Source organism: Notolepis coatsorum (genome assembly GCF_963971535.1).
Source record: "Notolepis coatsorum genome assembly, chromosome: 9".
NCBI lineage: Eukaryota > Metazoa > Chordata > Actinopteri > Aulopiformes > Paralepididae > Notolepis > Notolepis coatsorum.
The window spans coordinates 60208539-60225839 of NC_140173.1; the positions used below are offsets into that span (position 1 = coordinate 60208539).

The 17301-nt window shown below is 42.1% G+C and overlaps 1 protein-coding gene across 1 annotated transcript in view; it reads right to left on the reverse strand.

Moving 5' to 3' along the window:
• Positions 1 to 16663, reverse strand: part of LOC311234637 (kinesin-like protein KIF11) — a gene marked incomplete at both ends in the record, with an annotated part of 43101 nt that extends 26438 nt beyond the window's left edge. Inside the window, 3 exons of the mRNA XM_084321884.1 lie at positions 7589 to 7686; positions 7977 to 8109; positions 16605 to 16663. Of these exons, the coding sequence (XP_084178010.1) occupies positions 7589 to 7686; positions 7977 to 8109; positions 16605 to 16663 (290 nt within the window). The remainder of the gene's footprint in view (positions 1 to 7588; positions 7687 to 7976; positions 8110 to 16604) is intronic.
• Between the last annotated feature and the right edge of the window lie 638 nt (positions 16664 to 17301).

Sequence of the window (17301 nt, forward strand, 5' to 3'; positions counted from 1 at the left end):
ATACAGTAAGGATCAATACACACAATTGTTAAGGGGATGCAGACCAGAGAAAGACTTTCGTCTCGTTTACACCAGGGTCCCCCATTTTCTATTCATAATAAATTGTAAGTAGGGTGCAACTAGCACTGTGCAATCCATTCTTTGTGGATCTAGCCCAGAGTCTCAGGGAGTGCAACATCGGCCGCATACCACCAGGCGGCGGTATTGGACTTTTGCGATCTCACACTCATTCCCTATGGTTACACAGTCTTCCTAGATGGATTATGAATGGAAATGGCGAATAAAAGAAATAACGATCAAGTAACAAGTATACTATCTCATGTTGATAAGAGTATTAAAACTGGAAAAATATCCATTTAAGGTAGATTTAGAACAGATAAAAAATATGCGATTAATCACGATTAACTATAGACAATCATACAATCATTAATCAGATTAAATATTTTAATAGATTGACAGCCTTAATATATATGGATTATGGATTGGGCCTTTAACACATTGGACGCCAGAGGTCGCTGTGGGCGTATGGCCCTGTGTGCCAGCGCTGTAATGCAATGGGGGTAAATGCCGGTGTTTGCAGTGCTAAAACTATATTAAATATTATAGCTATGGATCTAATGATATAGTCGATTGTCATTGAGTTTCTTCCGGTCAAGGTGCAAAAAACAAGATAATTTTTTCATCTATAGAGTGTTTTCACCGACGTCACGAATGACGTCAGTGGCCAGGTGCGCCGCCATCTTGGCGTTATACTGCAATGTAAACAACAGGTGATAGAATGAACGAATGAATGAATTGCGCGATGAATTATATATTTAAGATATGTCTAAACCCAAAAAGAGTAAGCTGGAAGCTGCTCGAACATATAGAGAAGGACTTGGTCAGCAGGAAAGGGCGCGATATTGTGACAAACTAAGACGAATAGGTGATAAAGATCCTTACGAGCTAGCTCCGTCGTCTTGGAATTGCGACCCCACAATTTTGCCTTCTGTTGCCTATCCAGATATAGTCAACTACCTAGTATTTTCGCCAAGCCCATACACGAATGAAGATCTTAAGGCTTACAAAGGGTTGGATGCCTACAACCAGATGGTGTGTGGATGGGTGAGAGATGCTCAGTACCAGATTATCGATGACATGCGTCTTGTGAAAGCCAAGGTAGGTGATTCACATAACGTTACTAGATCAACTGATTACATTTAGGAAATTGTAATACCTAACTTTATTTTCTAATAGTCTACTAGTACACATTTTTGGATCAAAATGCTGATCGGTCATAAACAATTAAACCCTATTAAATAAGTAAATTGATGAGTAGGCTACTGTATATTTGCATATCTCTGTTAGGATCTATGGGTAACACTGCACTGTATATTTGCATATCGTATATGTCACAAATGTAACAGTACTATATACCTGTATCATGTCCCTATGCCATAAATGTCATGATGTCATGTATGTTGTGTATGTCATAAATGTCACTATGAATTGAAAATGGGGGACCCTGATGTAAACAAGACAAACGTCTTTCTCTGGTCTGCATCCCCTTAACACGTACTGTATTGTACCCATTCTGCAATCTGTTAAATAAACTTTTCATTCATTCAAACTCGCTTTTTATTTACAAGCTTATATTTGGTTGTCTTTTATTCAGGTACTCCATTCCCAACGAATAAGAGAAAAACCCCTGGAGCCCTGGATAATGGCTGAAAAGTCTGGTAGGATTGTTGGAGCCCACTGTACATGTATGGCTGGCCTGGGCGAGACCTGCACACATGTAGCAGCATTGTTGTTTCTCATTGAAGCAACAGTGAAGTTGAGGGACTCAAAGACAGTGACGCAGGAAAAGGCGTATTGGCTGTTGCCTACTGCAATGTCAAAGGTGGAGTACAAGGAATGCAGAAAGATTGACTTCACTGCAGCAAAGAGATACAATGTAAAATAAGGGCTAAAAGTGACTGTGCTGGTCATGTACTACAGTCACTTGAGAAGCAAAAGGAAAGTGCTAGTTGTTCTACTCTTAAAGTAAACAAAACCCAACATCCAACCAGTGATGAATTAGCATCATTGTTCAATGCTCTTAGCACAACTGGCTCTAAGTCTGCTATTTTGTCACTGATTGAGCCTTATTCAAATGATTTTGTTCCCAAGCCGATTGGTGAAAACTTTCCTCTGGTGTTAACGGAATTACGAAACGAGTATGCAGTTCACATGGACTATACTGATGTATTGTCCATTTGTAATGGTGTTGACATTTCTGTATCCCAAGAGCAAGCACATGCAGTTGAGGCCGCTACAAGGGAGCAAGCTTCTTCCAAACTGTGGTTTCGATTTCGTGCTGGTCGGATTACAGCATCCAAAATGAAAACTGCATGTTGCACTGATCCAAACCAACCAGCCCAGAGCTTGATAAAAAGTATGCTATCCCGAATCATACAAATGTACCTCAAAATCCACTACCTGGGGATGTACTCATGAGAAATTTGCACGTGACATGTTTACAGATGGACATAAGAAATCTCATGAAAATGTGAAAGTGCACGACACCGTTTTTTTTATAAATCCAAGTGTGCCATTCTTGGGTGCTTCCCCGGATGGCCTTGTTTCTTGCGATTGTTGTGGTGTCAGTGTAATTGAAATTAAATGTCCATTCTGTGTAAAAAGTGACAAGTTAGATAGTGTTAATCTATTTTACTTAGAGAAGGATGGTGAAGGGAATCTGACACTAAATAGAAACCACCAGTATTTCTACCAGGTGCAAACACAGCTTGGAGTGTGCAAACTGGAATCTGCCTATTTTGTTGTTTGGACAGAGAAAGATCTGCATGTTGAGCACATTTTATTTGATGAAGAATTCTGGGGCATGATATGTCAGAAAAGCAAGCACATTTTTGACACAGCCATTATGCCAGAGCTAGTTGGCAAGTTCTACACTAGGCTTTCGTCTACCATGGCTAATGTATCCCTACAGCCTGGTGCATCTGTCCCTGCTGGTTCAGATGTATCCCTACAGCCTGGTGCATCTGTCCATGCTGGTTCAGATACTGCAGCAAGTGCCAGCGGGCAAGAAGAAACCTGGTGTTACTGTGGCCAGGTTGAGTTTGGTCACATGATTTTGTGTGACAATACAAAATGTCATATTCAGTGGTTTCACTATTCTTGTGTTAATGTTGAGGTTGTGCCAAAAGGAAAATGGTATTGTCCCACCTGCCGTAGGCTCCCTCAGTTTCTGCCAAGAAGGGTCAAGAAACCTTGTAAAAAATCCTAGGTTATGCTATGTTCAGTAAACCGTTGTGTAGCTTCATAAATTTGTATTGACGTCTTCATTTATATCCGATGTACAGCCTAATTACAAACAACTCCTAATAAGTGCTATTTTGATTTCTATTCTGAAGCTGATTTGCACACTATACCCATGCTGTGATTTTTATATATATATTTTTTTTATTTAACCATGCAGGCAAGCAGCACATTGGAAGGAGGATTTTATGGAAGGAGGATATTCTGAGTGGGTAACAATTGTGTGTATCAAATAATAATAGTTATGTTATGTAAATGAGAGATGTTAATGCTGCTATTTATGCAATTTTTATTGGTGTGTTTTGTTATTGTTATTAAACACAACGTTGCATACAAAACTGTCTCTTCTGTTATTCAAGTGTTCTGATGGGAATGGTGTATTGTACCGCACATAAAAATAGGTAAACAATGTCCAGGCACGCACTCCAGGTTTTTCCAAATTTATTGGCAGCCTGAAATCATATCATGACGTTTCGGTGTGAAACGTTTGACCAATTACTTGACAAATGACCTGTCGACCAAGATGGCCACAAGAACAAGAAAATACAATAAAATGTAATATAACAAGCTGTACGCAATGTATATAAAGAAACAAGAGGAATTAAAATACAATTATATAGGATATAGTGTGTTTTGTCTCAAGTGCCATGCTTTCTCAAAATCCTGCAAAACTGAAGATGTCCACCACAAAAAAACAACTCAACATTGTGATTGTGCAAAATACAATAATAAAAATATAGGCATAAAAAAATAGGTAAGACACAAGATATGCATGATTAAAAAAGACATGCTAAGTTCCTGATAATCTGGTTCCTATGTACACTACTATACAATTTACTATTTTAACTCTTAACTGATGGGCAAAGGTTCACCAGAGCACAACAAGACACTTCAATTAAAATCAACAACTGATGGGCAAAGGTTCACCAGAGCACAACACACAAGTCCAATCTTGTCTATGGTACAAAAACTGTCATCCTTGCACATCAAGAAATCAATTGGCAATGTCCCCCCCAAAATACAATATTTCTGGCGTACACTACCGATCACACGCTCAACATGAATCCTAACATGAGCTATTTTCCTTGTGGTTTCTAAGTCAATTGGAGCTAACTGCGACTTCCCTCGAGTAAAGGCTGGGATTTTGACCTGAGCCATTATGCAACCTAAAGTGTCCTGAATATCAAAGCCACGGTCAGTGAGAACTAAATCACCAGGAACAATGTTGTCCAAAAAGCCACAGTTTTCAACTATGTACTTATCGCTAACTCTTCCCCCCCATGCATTTGAAATGTAAGAGACTGTGCCCTGTGGTGTAACACCAATCAAAGATTTTACTGTATTATGGTGCTTGTAGGAAGACCATGTTTCCGCTCTGGCTATAAGGTTAGATGGACGATCTATAAAAACCTCAAAGCAGTCGACAACAACAACACATTTCTTCCCAAAATGTTTTCTAAATTGCATTGGCATGGTTTTTTGCAAATGTTCTCTTTCTGGCCATATAACAAGTGGTTTCATGCGAATATACATGACATCAATGACATCAGTAAATACCCTAGAAGCAGTGGATATTGACACATTGAATGCATAACACAGGAAGGTTGTAGAAACATTAAGCCTTAGTCGCATCAATGTCAGCATCAGCATCTTGAATGGATTAAGAGACTTCTTCACAGGAAGGTGGGGACTAAGGTATGTAAAGAGTGCTAACAAAATCTGGAATGTAGGTAGACTAGTGAAAAATAAAACCTTCTCATCTTTACCCACAAATGCACTTTGGTCATAGGTAGAGGACAACTGTTTCACATCAGAACGCAACTGAAGGTTTTCCGCTCTCAGATTTATAACTTCATTGGTCATAGAATAAATAAAATCACCAGTCATATCAGTTTGAGTACCTATACTGCACACATTATCACCGACATCACTTGCAGCAGAATCATCAGCAGCAGCTGGTATGTCCATAAGAAGCAAGGCATGGGCAGCATCCACCTTCAGTTTCTGCTGGGTACGATTCACACGCCGTTGGTATCGTGTTTCTTTAGGTGGTTGCAGAGAAGAAGGCTCTTGCTTTCCGGTCATATTTACAGATGGCACCCAATCTGAGTCATCTTTCTTGTACAGGTGACACTTTTTACCTGGAATACAATAATGAAAAATATAGCACACTTTAGACGCTACATTTTAGGAACATTTACAGAAACCGAGTCTTACACTGTAGTAGGTTATGAAATGAGAAGAATCGTATCCAGCCTGCATACTATTCCACTGTAAAATGATAGTTGCTGTTAGTGTTATTAATATTTCACATAACGTTACCTGACAAGAAACACTTTGTTTTGACGCTACATTTGAGGAACATTTACATAAACTGAGTCTTACACTGTAGTAGGTTATGAAATGAGATAAGAATCATATCCAGCCTCATACTATTCCACTGTAAAATGATAGTTGCTGTTAGTGTTATTAATATTTCACATAACGTTACCCGACAAGAAACACTTTGTTTTGACGCTACATTTGAGGAACATTTACATAAACTGAGTCTTACACTGTAGTAGGTTATGAAATGAGATAAGAATCATATCCAGCCTCATACTATTCCACTGTAAAATGATAGTTGGTTATTAATATTTCACATAACGTTACCTGACGTAACGTTACCATAACGTAAACTGAGTCTTACACTACTACTGTAGTAGGTTATGAAATGAGATAACAATCATATCCAGCCAAGAATATATTTCACATAACGTTACCTGACAAGAAATGCGCAGAACAAACTCGAATGTTGACAAGAGTCTTGCCATGGAAATCCTGGTTCAGTTTGGCCAACCACAAACGTCTCCTTTCCTGAGACAATCGTTTGCCCTCTTCTCCTTGATTTGTGATGACAATTGGCAATCTGAAGAACTCCAAATGCTTTTCCCTATCCGACCTATTAGTACAGCCAAGAACACGGCAATAATTGACCATTTTGAGCAACAATGAACTTGAAGAGTTGCTAGTTCGATGCAATCGCGCGTTGTTTACATCCAAGTGTATCGCCAAGATGGCCGACTTCCGGTTTGATGACGCGCCGTGAGAACACTCTATACATTCCTGTTTTATACCGTGGTGAATACGAGTATAATTTCAGAGTAATTCTGTGTAATCCCAGGAAACTCTGCCAAACAGCGTTTTACTGCATTCAACTATAAATATATAATATAATATGATAACATATAGCCCTTACCTTGTCTATGATGTACGGCAAAAAGAATAATCCAATTATCTGATCGTCATTCCAAGTACTGATCGCGAGCGTGTTTCCAACGTAATCCAGCATTGAACATGAATGGGGGATCGGGGACCCTCGTCGATGCATCCGTTATAAGTAGGGGCGTAACAATGCGACCTCACAACGATTAATTTCGATTAAGATTATTCAGGCAACGATTCAATGCATCATGAAATCTCTTCATTTGACCACGATTCGATTACGGTAATTTCCTATCAGTTAATTCCCCAAAGAATGTTGAATACACAAATGTGGCTGGGGGAACTGATTCACTCAGCATGAATGGACTATAGGTCAATAAAAACAATACACACAAAAAAAAAAAACATTAAATTAATTTCTCAAAAAAATGTGTATTTTTTTATTTAGATTAATTTCGATTATAATCACTTCTAACATTTGCAAATCGATGCAGTTGATTAGTCACATTAGAATCGATGCATTTCGATTAATCGATGCATCGTTACACCTCTAGTTATAAGCGCTTGTCTTGCCGGAGTGTTTAGACCCCGGCCGCACGCCGCAGCTTGGCCCAGACACTAAGCCACATCGTTTCAAATGGAGCGCAATAGCAGCCGCAAGGCGTTAGGCGGCGGTATTGGCCTTTTGCAAGCTCAGACCCATTCCCAATGATAACATCAGGCTGGATGGATGAATTATGAATGGAAATAGCGATTAAACTTTTCTCGGGTTTGGCGCCCAGCGTTCGGCGAGTTAAACCGGGATATTGCGAGTTTGGCCCCGAATGTGTTAAGGTTAAGTAAATAAAATCTCAAATAAGGAATTTAGAAATGTAGCAGGTAAGTGCCTCAACTTGTTATAGTCAATGATCCTCATGCTGAACGTGCAACATCACCACCAGTTGACCATCTCAAACCTTGCACCCTTTTCTTGATCCTCCATAGAACCCAAACAAGGTTTGCCAGAGGTAAGACAGTTGAGATTGGAGGATCGAGAAAAGATTGTGGGGTTTGAGATGGGTCAATTTCACAAGCAACTACTTACGCAAACACAGTACAGTTGTATCCCATGATGACTTCATCCAGAATAGGGCAGACTACGCTCCTGTAGACGTCAATCTGCTTGGCGTTCGGGCCAAACACCTGAACAGGAAGAACAAAAGGAAACGTTACGACGCAAGGAAGCATGCAATGGTTTACACATGAAAATGTCCGCTCAGTGTTCCAACGATCGATAAGTGGCCTTAAAATTGGACTTGATGGAAATGTGTTCCTGACAAGACCAAATACAAACCTGGGGTTTGCCAGTGACCAGGAGACACTCCCATCATCATCTTCGTTTTACGTCCCTATTTTCCCACTACAGTACTCCCTCCCAGGCCCCCCACTCACCCACGATGCTTCAACGCTTCTGTACTTCTATGGCCACTTACCATGTCAAATGTGTAAGTCTTTCGTGCAGCTTTGTCGTTCATCCCTCCGGTTTTCACAACCACCTCCTTTCGGTTCGGATCACAGTCTATGACCCCATAGGAGTTTGCCTTGCGTTCTTGTGCGTCAAAAGGTCTGGAGAAACGGTCCGGGAGAATGAAGTGCAGAAAAACGTTAACTTGTGAAGTGATGTAGTGGTGAAATTATGGTGGGTAAACAATGACATCCTCTTGGCAATCAAGGATTTAAAAAATATTTTTCTGAATAGCCTATTAGTTAATCGATTCTTTTTTTTGTGTGTGTAATAGACCTAATCGAGACAACTGTGCTACTATTGACCATTTGGATGGACCCTCACACATCTCTATATGCAGCTATCTTTTGTCTTGTGGAGCACACCCTAAACGGAGCCAGAAGAGGCCCCAACTCCCATCACTATCCGAGGGGAGGAGGCAGAGGACACGGACAAGTTCCTGGGAGACACTTGACAATAAACTGGACAGTAGGCCCTCTACAGCAGTGTTTCTCAACTGGTGGGTCGCGACCCAAAAGTGGGTTGCGGGGCCATTTTGAGTGAGTCACGGATGTGTTTTAATTTTTTTTCCCATGACCTCAGAGTTGCTTTGTCTACCATCACCCCAGACTTTGAGACTCTTGTCAGGAGCAAACAACATCCCCAGTTATCCCATTAGCTAAGAAGTCTGCTAAGAAGGATTATATTATTTATTATTATTATTTTATTTCATTGGGTTTTTAGCCCTAGTTGCACTTTTGTTGCAACCCCAGTTATCCCATTAGTTCCCCCAAACTTAGGTATGTTGTGTTAAGCTAAGAAGTCTGCTAAGAAGCATTATTTATTATTAAATTATTTCATTGGGTTTTTAGCCCTAGTTGCACTTTTGTTGCAACCCCAGTTATCCCATTAGTTTCCCCAAATTATGTTATGTTATGTTAATAATAATAATAATGGATTGGATTTATATAGCGCTCTTCTCTGACTGACTGTTGCTCTGACTCAGAGCGCTTCACAGAGTCCATTATTCGTTCATACACAGTCATACCGGTGGTGGTAAGCTACAATTGCAGCCAGAGCTGCCCTGAGGCAGACTCACGGAAGCGTGGCGAATAATCAACGCCTACGGCCCCTCCGACCACCACCAACATTCATTCACATGCATACACATTCATACAAGGCAAGTAGGTTAAGTGTCTTGCCCAAGGACACAACGGCAATGGGATGGACATGGGCTTGAGCGGGATTCGAACCACCAACCCTTCGATAATTGGACGCCCCGCTCTACCCCTGAGCCACGCCGCCCCACCATGTTATGTTTCCCATCTGAAATTGCAGCGACCAACCTGCGCCCAGACCTGGTCCTCTGGTCCAAATCTTGCCGGCGTGTCTTCATCGTTGAGCTGACGGTCCCATGGGAGGAAGCCATCGATGAGGCATTTGAACGGAAGAGGCTGCGATATGCCAATTTAGCAGCTGAAGCAGAGGGGCGGGGCTGGAACGTGAAGGTAATAATAATGCAGGACCTGTTGCAGAGGTCTTTATTCGGCATGCAACGACACTCAATGTTTTAGTGGTACACACAGCGGTTCGTTTTTTTAGCACACACACCGGAACACACACGCATGCATTGTCTCTTTAGAATCGCCTCTGCGATTAACCCAACCCATCGTCCTTCCCCCCCATGGGCAGCCGGGAGCAGACAGGCGTCAACGTGAGCCGCGCCAGGGGACCAATCCAAGTGCTCCTGTCCGTCTTCGTCAAGGACGCCACAGCGTTAGCGATCTGTTGTTGTGCATGTTTTTCCATTGGGTTTATCTTATCGGGGGGGAAACCCTTGCGAGCACGGGGAGAACATGCAAACTCCACACAGAAAGGCCCGGGAGATACCCCACCTGGGTACCTGGCATCATGGAAACCTGGTCCCCAAGCGGGAATCGAACCCTGGACCTTCTTGCTGTGAGGCGACAGTGTTAACCACTACACCACCGTGCCGGTGTGGCCAGTGGAGGTGGGCTGCAGAGGCTTTGTAGCCAGTTCCACCACAAGGCTCCTGAAGGAAGTAGGGATCAGAGGACAGGCCCAACGAAAGGCAATCAAAGAACTTGCCACTGCAGCAGAACGGAGCAGTCACTGGTTGTGGCTGAAACGTAGAGACGCATCATGGGCTGCTAAATGAACACGTGGTGCCACTGTGCGACACACACCCAGGCCTGATCAGCCTGTGGTGGGCCAACCTCGGCAGAGGGTGTATTGTGATAAATGGCCGAAACACCCAATGAGGTTGGGGAACACAACTGAAGATGTGTCGTACTGGTGATCATCACGTGATCATTGCCAAATTCCACCCCACTCCAACCTCATTCAATTGTTGTGCTGAATATTTAGGGATCTTTAACAACTAGTCCTATTAAGAATCCTTAAGCTAAGAAATCTGCTAAGAAGCATATTATTTATTATTTTATTTCATTGGGTTTTTAGCCCTAGTTGCACTTTTGTTGCACTTTGTATTTATTTCGTGTTTTTAACAGTGCATGAAAGATTGTGTATTACGGCAAAACATTTTTTTTTTAAATAAATCATAGTGGTTAAAATATTTGGGTCGCGACTTAATGACCAAGGAAAATGTTGGGTCCTGAGGCTAAACAGGTTGAGAACCACTGCTCTACAGGAGGGTCAAAGCAGGTTGTTGTAGTACATAATGAGTGTTGTTTTATTATTATTGATAAGAGTATACAGTATACACATCAGCTGTCATGTAGAAATCTTGTTTTTATTTCATATTTTCCTAGCCCCTTTCGGGACTGTGATGCACGCCAACATGGTTGGACGAGTCCGTCCCTTATATACACGACCATTGAAAAATCCTACAATTAAGTCTGTCTCGCTTTTCTCTATCAAAACGTGTGTCGTACGGTACAGGTGTCGCAAAGAAATTTCAAAGGTACTTTGTGTCTTATACTCTAGGCCAGGGGTAGGCAACCCTAGGCACGCGTGCCTGAATAGGCACGCGGGGGCATTTTCATAGGCACAGGGGGCAGCAGTAAAAAAAAAAACACATAATTTTTTATCTTTAATTTTTTTGCTTTAAAATATTATAGTGAAATATTTTGCACTGTTGTCGCATTTATCTTGTTGAAATCCTCCCACGGGTTCTTTTTACTACCACATATTTAATTTAGACCCTTTATTTGTTTATTATTTCAATTTAGCTGGAAATACATTGCTACATCATTCAGTAACATTTGCAGAGCCTTATAACAAAAACATTATTACGGTCACCATTGTGACCAGTGGGATTAATCAACACATTTTATTATTTATTTTTCTATTTCATTGAACATTGCACATGTTAAAAGCAATTTTTTTTACTCAAAATGTGAGTATTACCAAGTCAACTTGTGTTCTTAAAACAATGACAATAAACATAGTTTTATTAGGTTGAAATAATGTGGTTGTGTACTTATTTTTCTGTTAACTTATTATGGATTGAAAACTGAAAACCTTAATGCACAGTAACTGAACTCAATATTTTTAAGTTCTGGTAACTTATTGTTATTTTTTTTTACAGTGTAGTCTTGCGATCAATCAAAACTTATTTACACGATATACCTCACATTCACCCTCCATTCACATCCTGGTGTTCTCCTGGTGTTCTCCATTAGGCCTGTAGGTGGAGCTATGACAGCACACGTACAGTACACACACCGATGGTGTGTGATGTGTCCAAAAATGAATGGGCAAATGTGAGTGAAATGGTCGCACTGTATGCAGCTGTTTGTCTGCATTGCATCCCCCCCCCCAACTCAGATTTAGGGTTGATACAACCATCATAATAATATTGTTAATAATAATAACAATAATGATGTAATAATGTAAAAATTATCATTAAAAAGACCTGATTATGAGAAGAAAAAAATTACGATGCATGGAATATTGTTGAGGCACACTAATTACAACTATATTTCAAACAGGCACTCCATGTCAAAAAGGTTGCTGACCCCTGCTCTAGGCTCTGTTGCCTATACTGTATGAACTCTGAACTTTGTTACCTATACTCAATCAATACTTATATACTGCCTTACACTGTACTCATAACTACCTACCTCAACCTATAGTCTATCCATATAACACTAAGATAGCCATGTACAATAACACTGTATATACATGCATCTATATGAATAATATATATAGATATACTGTACACACCTGCATATACATACACTTTATATCTATATGTATCCCATACGTAGTTTATACCACTGGCTAGTATAATTTATATTAGTGTGTATATACTTTTATCACTGTACACACACACACACACATGATTAGCATATTTACTCAGTAGCTCGTTATATATATATATATATTCCATATAATCACGTCTTACATTGGATATTGTTGAATGAAAACTTTATTTAACAGATTGCAGAATGGGTACAATACAGTGCGGCTCAATACACACAATTGTTAAGGGGATGCAGAGACTAGAGAAAGACGTTTGTCTTGTTTACATCAGGGTCCCCCATTTTCAATTCATAGTGGCTAGTGTTGTCCACTACTGTTACCTTTCAATCTGGTTGATCTGCTGTATGGTCAATTTGAATCGAATGTGATTAACGATACGTCTCGATTAGGGGCTAGGGCTAACGTATCACCACCACCCATGCAGAGTGAAACAGCAATGTGTTGTTTATCCAAGTGGATCACTGTTACCGCTGAGATGTAGGCCTGCTCTCCTTACAGTCCCCCCCCACCCCCACCCACCCCACCTACTCCAATGTACAGTTTCTACGTCAAATGTATATACCGGTACTCTCTTTTCTGGACTCTTTTGGTATCACAAACAGTACTGCATTTGTAAATCTGGTATGTCATAAATGTATAGATGTAGCAGTACGGTCTATCTGTATGTCATGTATGTCATTATGAATTGAAATGGGGGACCCTGATGTAAACAAGACGAAAAGTCTCTCTCTGGTCTGCATCCCCTTAACAATTGTATGTATTGAGCTGTACTGTATCCATTCTGCAATATGTTAATAAAGTTTTCAATTCTTGAAGTCCACTGTCTGTTGTTGCTACGCAACTGCAGCGTGGGGGGGGGGGGACTGTCCAGCCTGGTACATTGTGTACGCTTCATAAGTGGAGAAACGGATCGTTAAAGCGGCAAATTAAAGACAATCAAGCGGAATTTTTTTCAGTCCTTCACAATGCTAAAGAGCTGCTGTGTTACGCGTTGTACTAATGACAAAAACAGAAATCCAAATCGCAAGTTTTATACCATCACGGAGGAAAAAGTGGCTGGCAGCTAACTTTAGCTACGTTAACCTAGACAAATAGCTACATGCTGAGCTAACGTCAACCACATCATATCGAACCGATAGGAGCTTATCCCATCCAATCCCAAGTGGATGTTTGATCGGGTAGTGGCACACGTGGTACCACCACGTAAGATTAGATAAGCTCCTATCGGCTAGATATATATGATGTAACCAGACCACGTGAGCGGATCGGCGCGGCCGAGAAATCCGCTCTTCGCTCTTTAAAGCTTGGTCCGCTCCGCTAATCACTCATGTTGACCCCGCCCCCAAGTCGCTCTCCGCTCGCTCCCCGCTCACCTTGAATCGAGCGCTCCCCGCTCCCCGCGCCAGATCGCTCGGCAGTTTTTTTTCTTCTTTTTTTGGAGCATGGTGTAAATGAGCTCAAACTACAACAGTCTACACCCCCTGGGCCCCTTAACAATTGTTTGTATTGAGCCGCATTGTAATTGTAGCCATTCTGCAATGTTAAATAACGTTGTTTATCCATTCACTATCTCTATTAAGCGATGATAGGCTAGCCGAGCCACAATGCTATGGTCGCTGCCATTAACGTTAGCATGTAAGCTAACGTCAACAACAATGGCGTCGATACTTTTTCTAACTGGACTGAGTGTGGGCGTCTCTACAGTGACAAAGCCTGAACGAACAGCCTATCACAGGTTCACCCTTCTCATTGGTTGAAAATGGCCTTCATGTTTGTACATCGCCATCTGTTGCTTTGGCATTGTACTGCATGTATATATTACATCAGTGTTAAAGTGGAGATGAAGCAGTGAGCAATGTGATCCTAGTTTGTTTGTTGTGTACCTTGTGTAAGACAGGGTTCTATAATCAAATGTGAAATCTATCTTATTTGTCTGAAAAATATAATATAATATCCCTGTTTTCAACATGGGCGCCGCCATTTTGTTGCTGACGTCATGGCTGACGTCATACCGTGGCTTGGGTGTATACACTCTGGTTAGCTGCCTATATTGAATGGGTCAGTCAGCAAATAAAATGTTGCCTACAAAACAACGGGACCGCGGTGGTTCTGTTTGTATTGCTCCTGGCTGTTCAAACTAATTTTACCATGTGAGAGAGAGGAAAGTTGGTTAATTTCCACAAACTACCAGTGAAAAAAACAGTGTTGTTGACATGTTGGCTCGGGCTGCCTGCACCCAGACGGCGCGACCAGCCTGTTGGACAGGGAAGGAGGATCTGCAGCGAACACTTCATTGCCTCGGATTATGTTGTTGGGGTGGGATGTTTGTCCAGAAGACCACTAATCAGCTGAAGCCGGACGCGGTTCCCTCGGTCTTCGACAGACAGACCGGCGTTAGCTCTCGGGAGCGATCGCTAGCTAGTTGGCACCAGCCGGGGCCAGGCGTTAGCTCTCGCTAGCTAGCGTTAGCAATTGGGTTGTCATGACAAAAACTGGCTCCAGTTAACCTAATTTATACCGTAATGAATCATTAAAAAATATTCCGTTAACTGGAATATGTTGTTTCTTTACACATATGTTGGATTATGTAATTGTGTTGTCATGACAAAACAATAAAAATCGCTACTTTACATCAGGGTGAACGCTGAACCGAGTCAAGCCGCGGGCGGCGCACTGAAGCCGGTGAATGAACAACCGCATTGCCCCGCTGGCTCCAGTTAACCTAATTTATACCGTAATGAATCATTAAAAAATATTCCGTTAACTGGAATATGTTGTTTCTTTACACATATGTTGGATTATGTAATTGGGTTGTCATGACGAAACAATAAAAATCGCTACTTTACATCAGGGTGAACGCTGAACCGAGTCAAGCCGCGGGCGGCGCACTGAAGCCGGTGAATGAACAACCGCATTGCCCCGCTGGCTCCAGTTAACCTAATTTATACCGTAATGAATCATTAAAAAATATTCCGTTAACTGGAATATGTTGTTTCTTTACACATATGTTGGATTATGTAATTGGGTTGTCATGACAAAACAATAAAAATCGCTACTTTACATCAGGGTGAACGCTGAACCGAGTCAAGCCGCGGGCGGCGCACTGAAGCCGGTGAATGAACAACCGCATTGCCAGCATTCAGCCTGCTGGCTACCTAGACCCACTTCAACCAGCGTCGCGGAGCATTCAGCCTGCTGGCTACCTAGACCCACTTCAACCAGCGTCGCGGAGCATTCAGCCTGCTGGCTACACAAGCTGTGTAGCCAGCAGGCTGAATGCTCCGCGACGCTCCGGTTGCTAACGCTAGCTAGCGAGAGCTAACGCCGGGCCCCGAGAGCTAACGCCGGTCTGTCTGTCGAAGACCGAGGGAACCGCGTCCGGCTTCAGCTGATTAGTGGTCTTCTGGACAAACATCCCACCCCAACAACATAATCCGAGGCAATGAAGTGTTCGCTGCAGATCCTCCTTCCCTGTCCAACAGGCTGGTCGCGCCGTCTGGGTGCAGGCAGCCCGAGCCAACATGTCAACAACACTGTTTTTTTCACTGGTAGTTTGTGGAAATTAACCAACTTTCCTCTCTCTCACATGGTAAAATTAGTTTGAACAGCCAGGAGCAATACAAACAGAACCACCGCGGTCCCGTTGTTTTGTAGGCAACATTTTATTTGCTGACTGACCCATTCAATATAGGCAGCTAACCAGAGTGTATACACCCAAGCCACGGTATGACGTCAGCAACAAAATGGCCGCGCCCATAATGCTAAATGCTTCAGAAATGTACACAACAAATCGTTTTTTCTTAGAAACTGCTTATTTTTATAACGTGACTTCTTCTGTGGCTTATCTAAATACTAATGTGATGCTATGAATATGTATTTATCGCACTGCTTCATCTCCGCTTTAAACCACTGTGAGCGGCCTGGAGTGGATTGGAGCGGAGGAGAACTCTCGCTCCGGACGTCGCGCCGACTCATTTTAAAACCCACTCCTCGCTCACGTCAAAACCGGCCGCTCCGCGCCCCGCGCCGCTCACACTCCGATCCGCTCACATCCACTGGATGTAACCAACGTTAGCTCAGCATGTAGCTACCACTACCACAACACCAGAATCAGGGGGAGCTTATTTGACTCATATCTCGCCTTAGAATCACCAGAAAGGCTTTCGAAATAGTGAAATGCCATGTTGGCCTCAATATTTTCAAAACAAATCGTATGCAAATGTTATGAAATGAACAAGAATGTGATAAAACATGTAATAAAAACGGAGCTCAACGCATGTATTTGATGGTAGAAATCAGTTTGTTACCCTCATACCAAGATGGCGGCGGTCTCGTGACATCAGAGTGTCTTCGAGAATCAATCAATTACCTGCACCTGACGACCACTTGGATGTGTTCTCGTTTCACGCTGCTGCTGTTCGAAGCCATGTTTGCAGAAGAACACTAGCCAACACACTGCAGCGTCAGCAAGTCTGTAAACACACATTAGTTTAGTTACCGTTCAAAATTGCGAGTGTAACACCCCTGCACAAAAAAGGCAGTAAATTAGACCCAGGCAACTACCGCCCTGTTTCTATCCTTACCTCCATCTCGAAAGTCATGGAAATTTTTTTATACAAACAGGTCGAAAAATACCTAGCGGAAAAAAAATCTAATCTACGAATTCCAATCTGGCTTCAGAACATCCCACTCCACTGACAGATGCCTTCTCTATTTAAACGACCACATCAAACAAGAGGTGGACGCGGGCAAATACTGCAGCATGGTCATGCTGGACCTACAAAAGGCCTTCGACACTGTCAATCACACCATTCTGATTGACAATTGGTTTTGATAAGTCTATCAGTGAGCTGGATGCAATCCTACCTGGAGGGGAGAGAGCAGATGGTGGAGGTAAACGGTACCCTATCCCCCCCCTCACAGTAAGCTGTGGTGTTCCACAAGGAAGCATACTAGGTCCGCTACTGTTCCTAATTTATGCAAATGACATGTCATCAGCTTGTGACTGCAACTTGTTCCTGTTTGCGGACGACTCAGCCCTGCTGGTCTCTGACAAGAACAAGTTA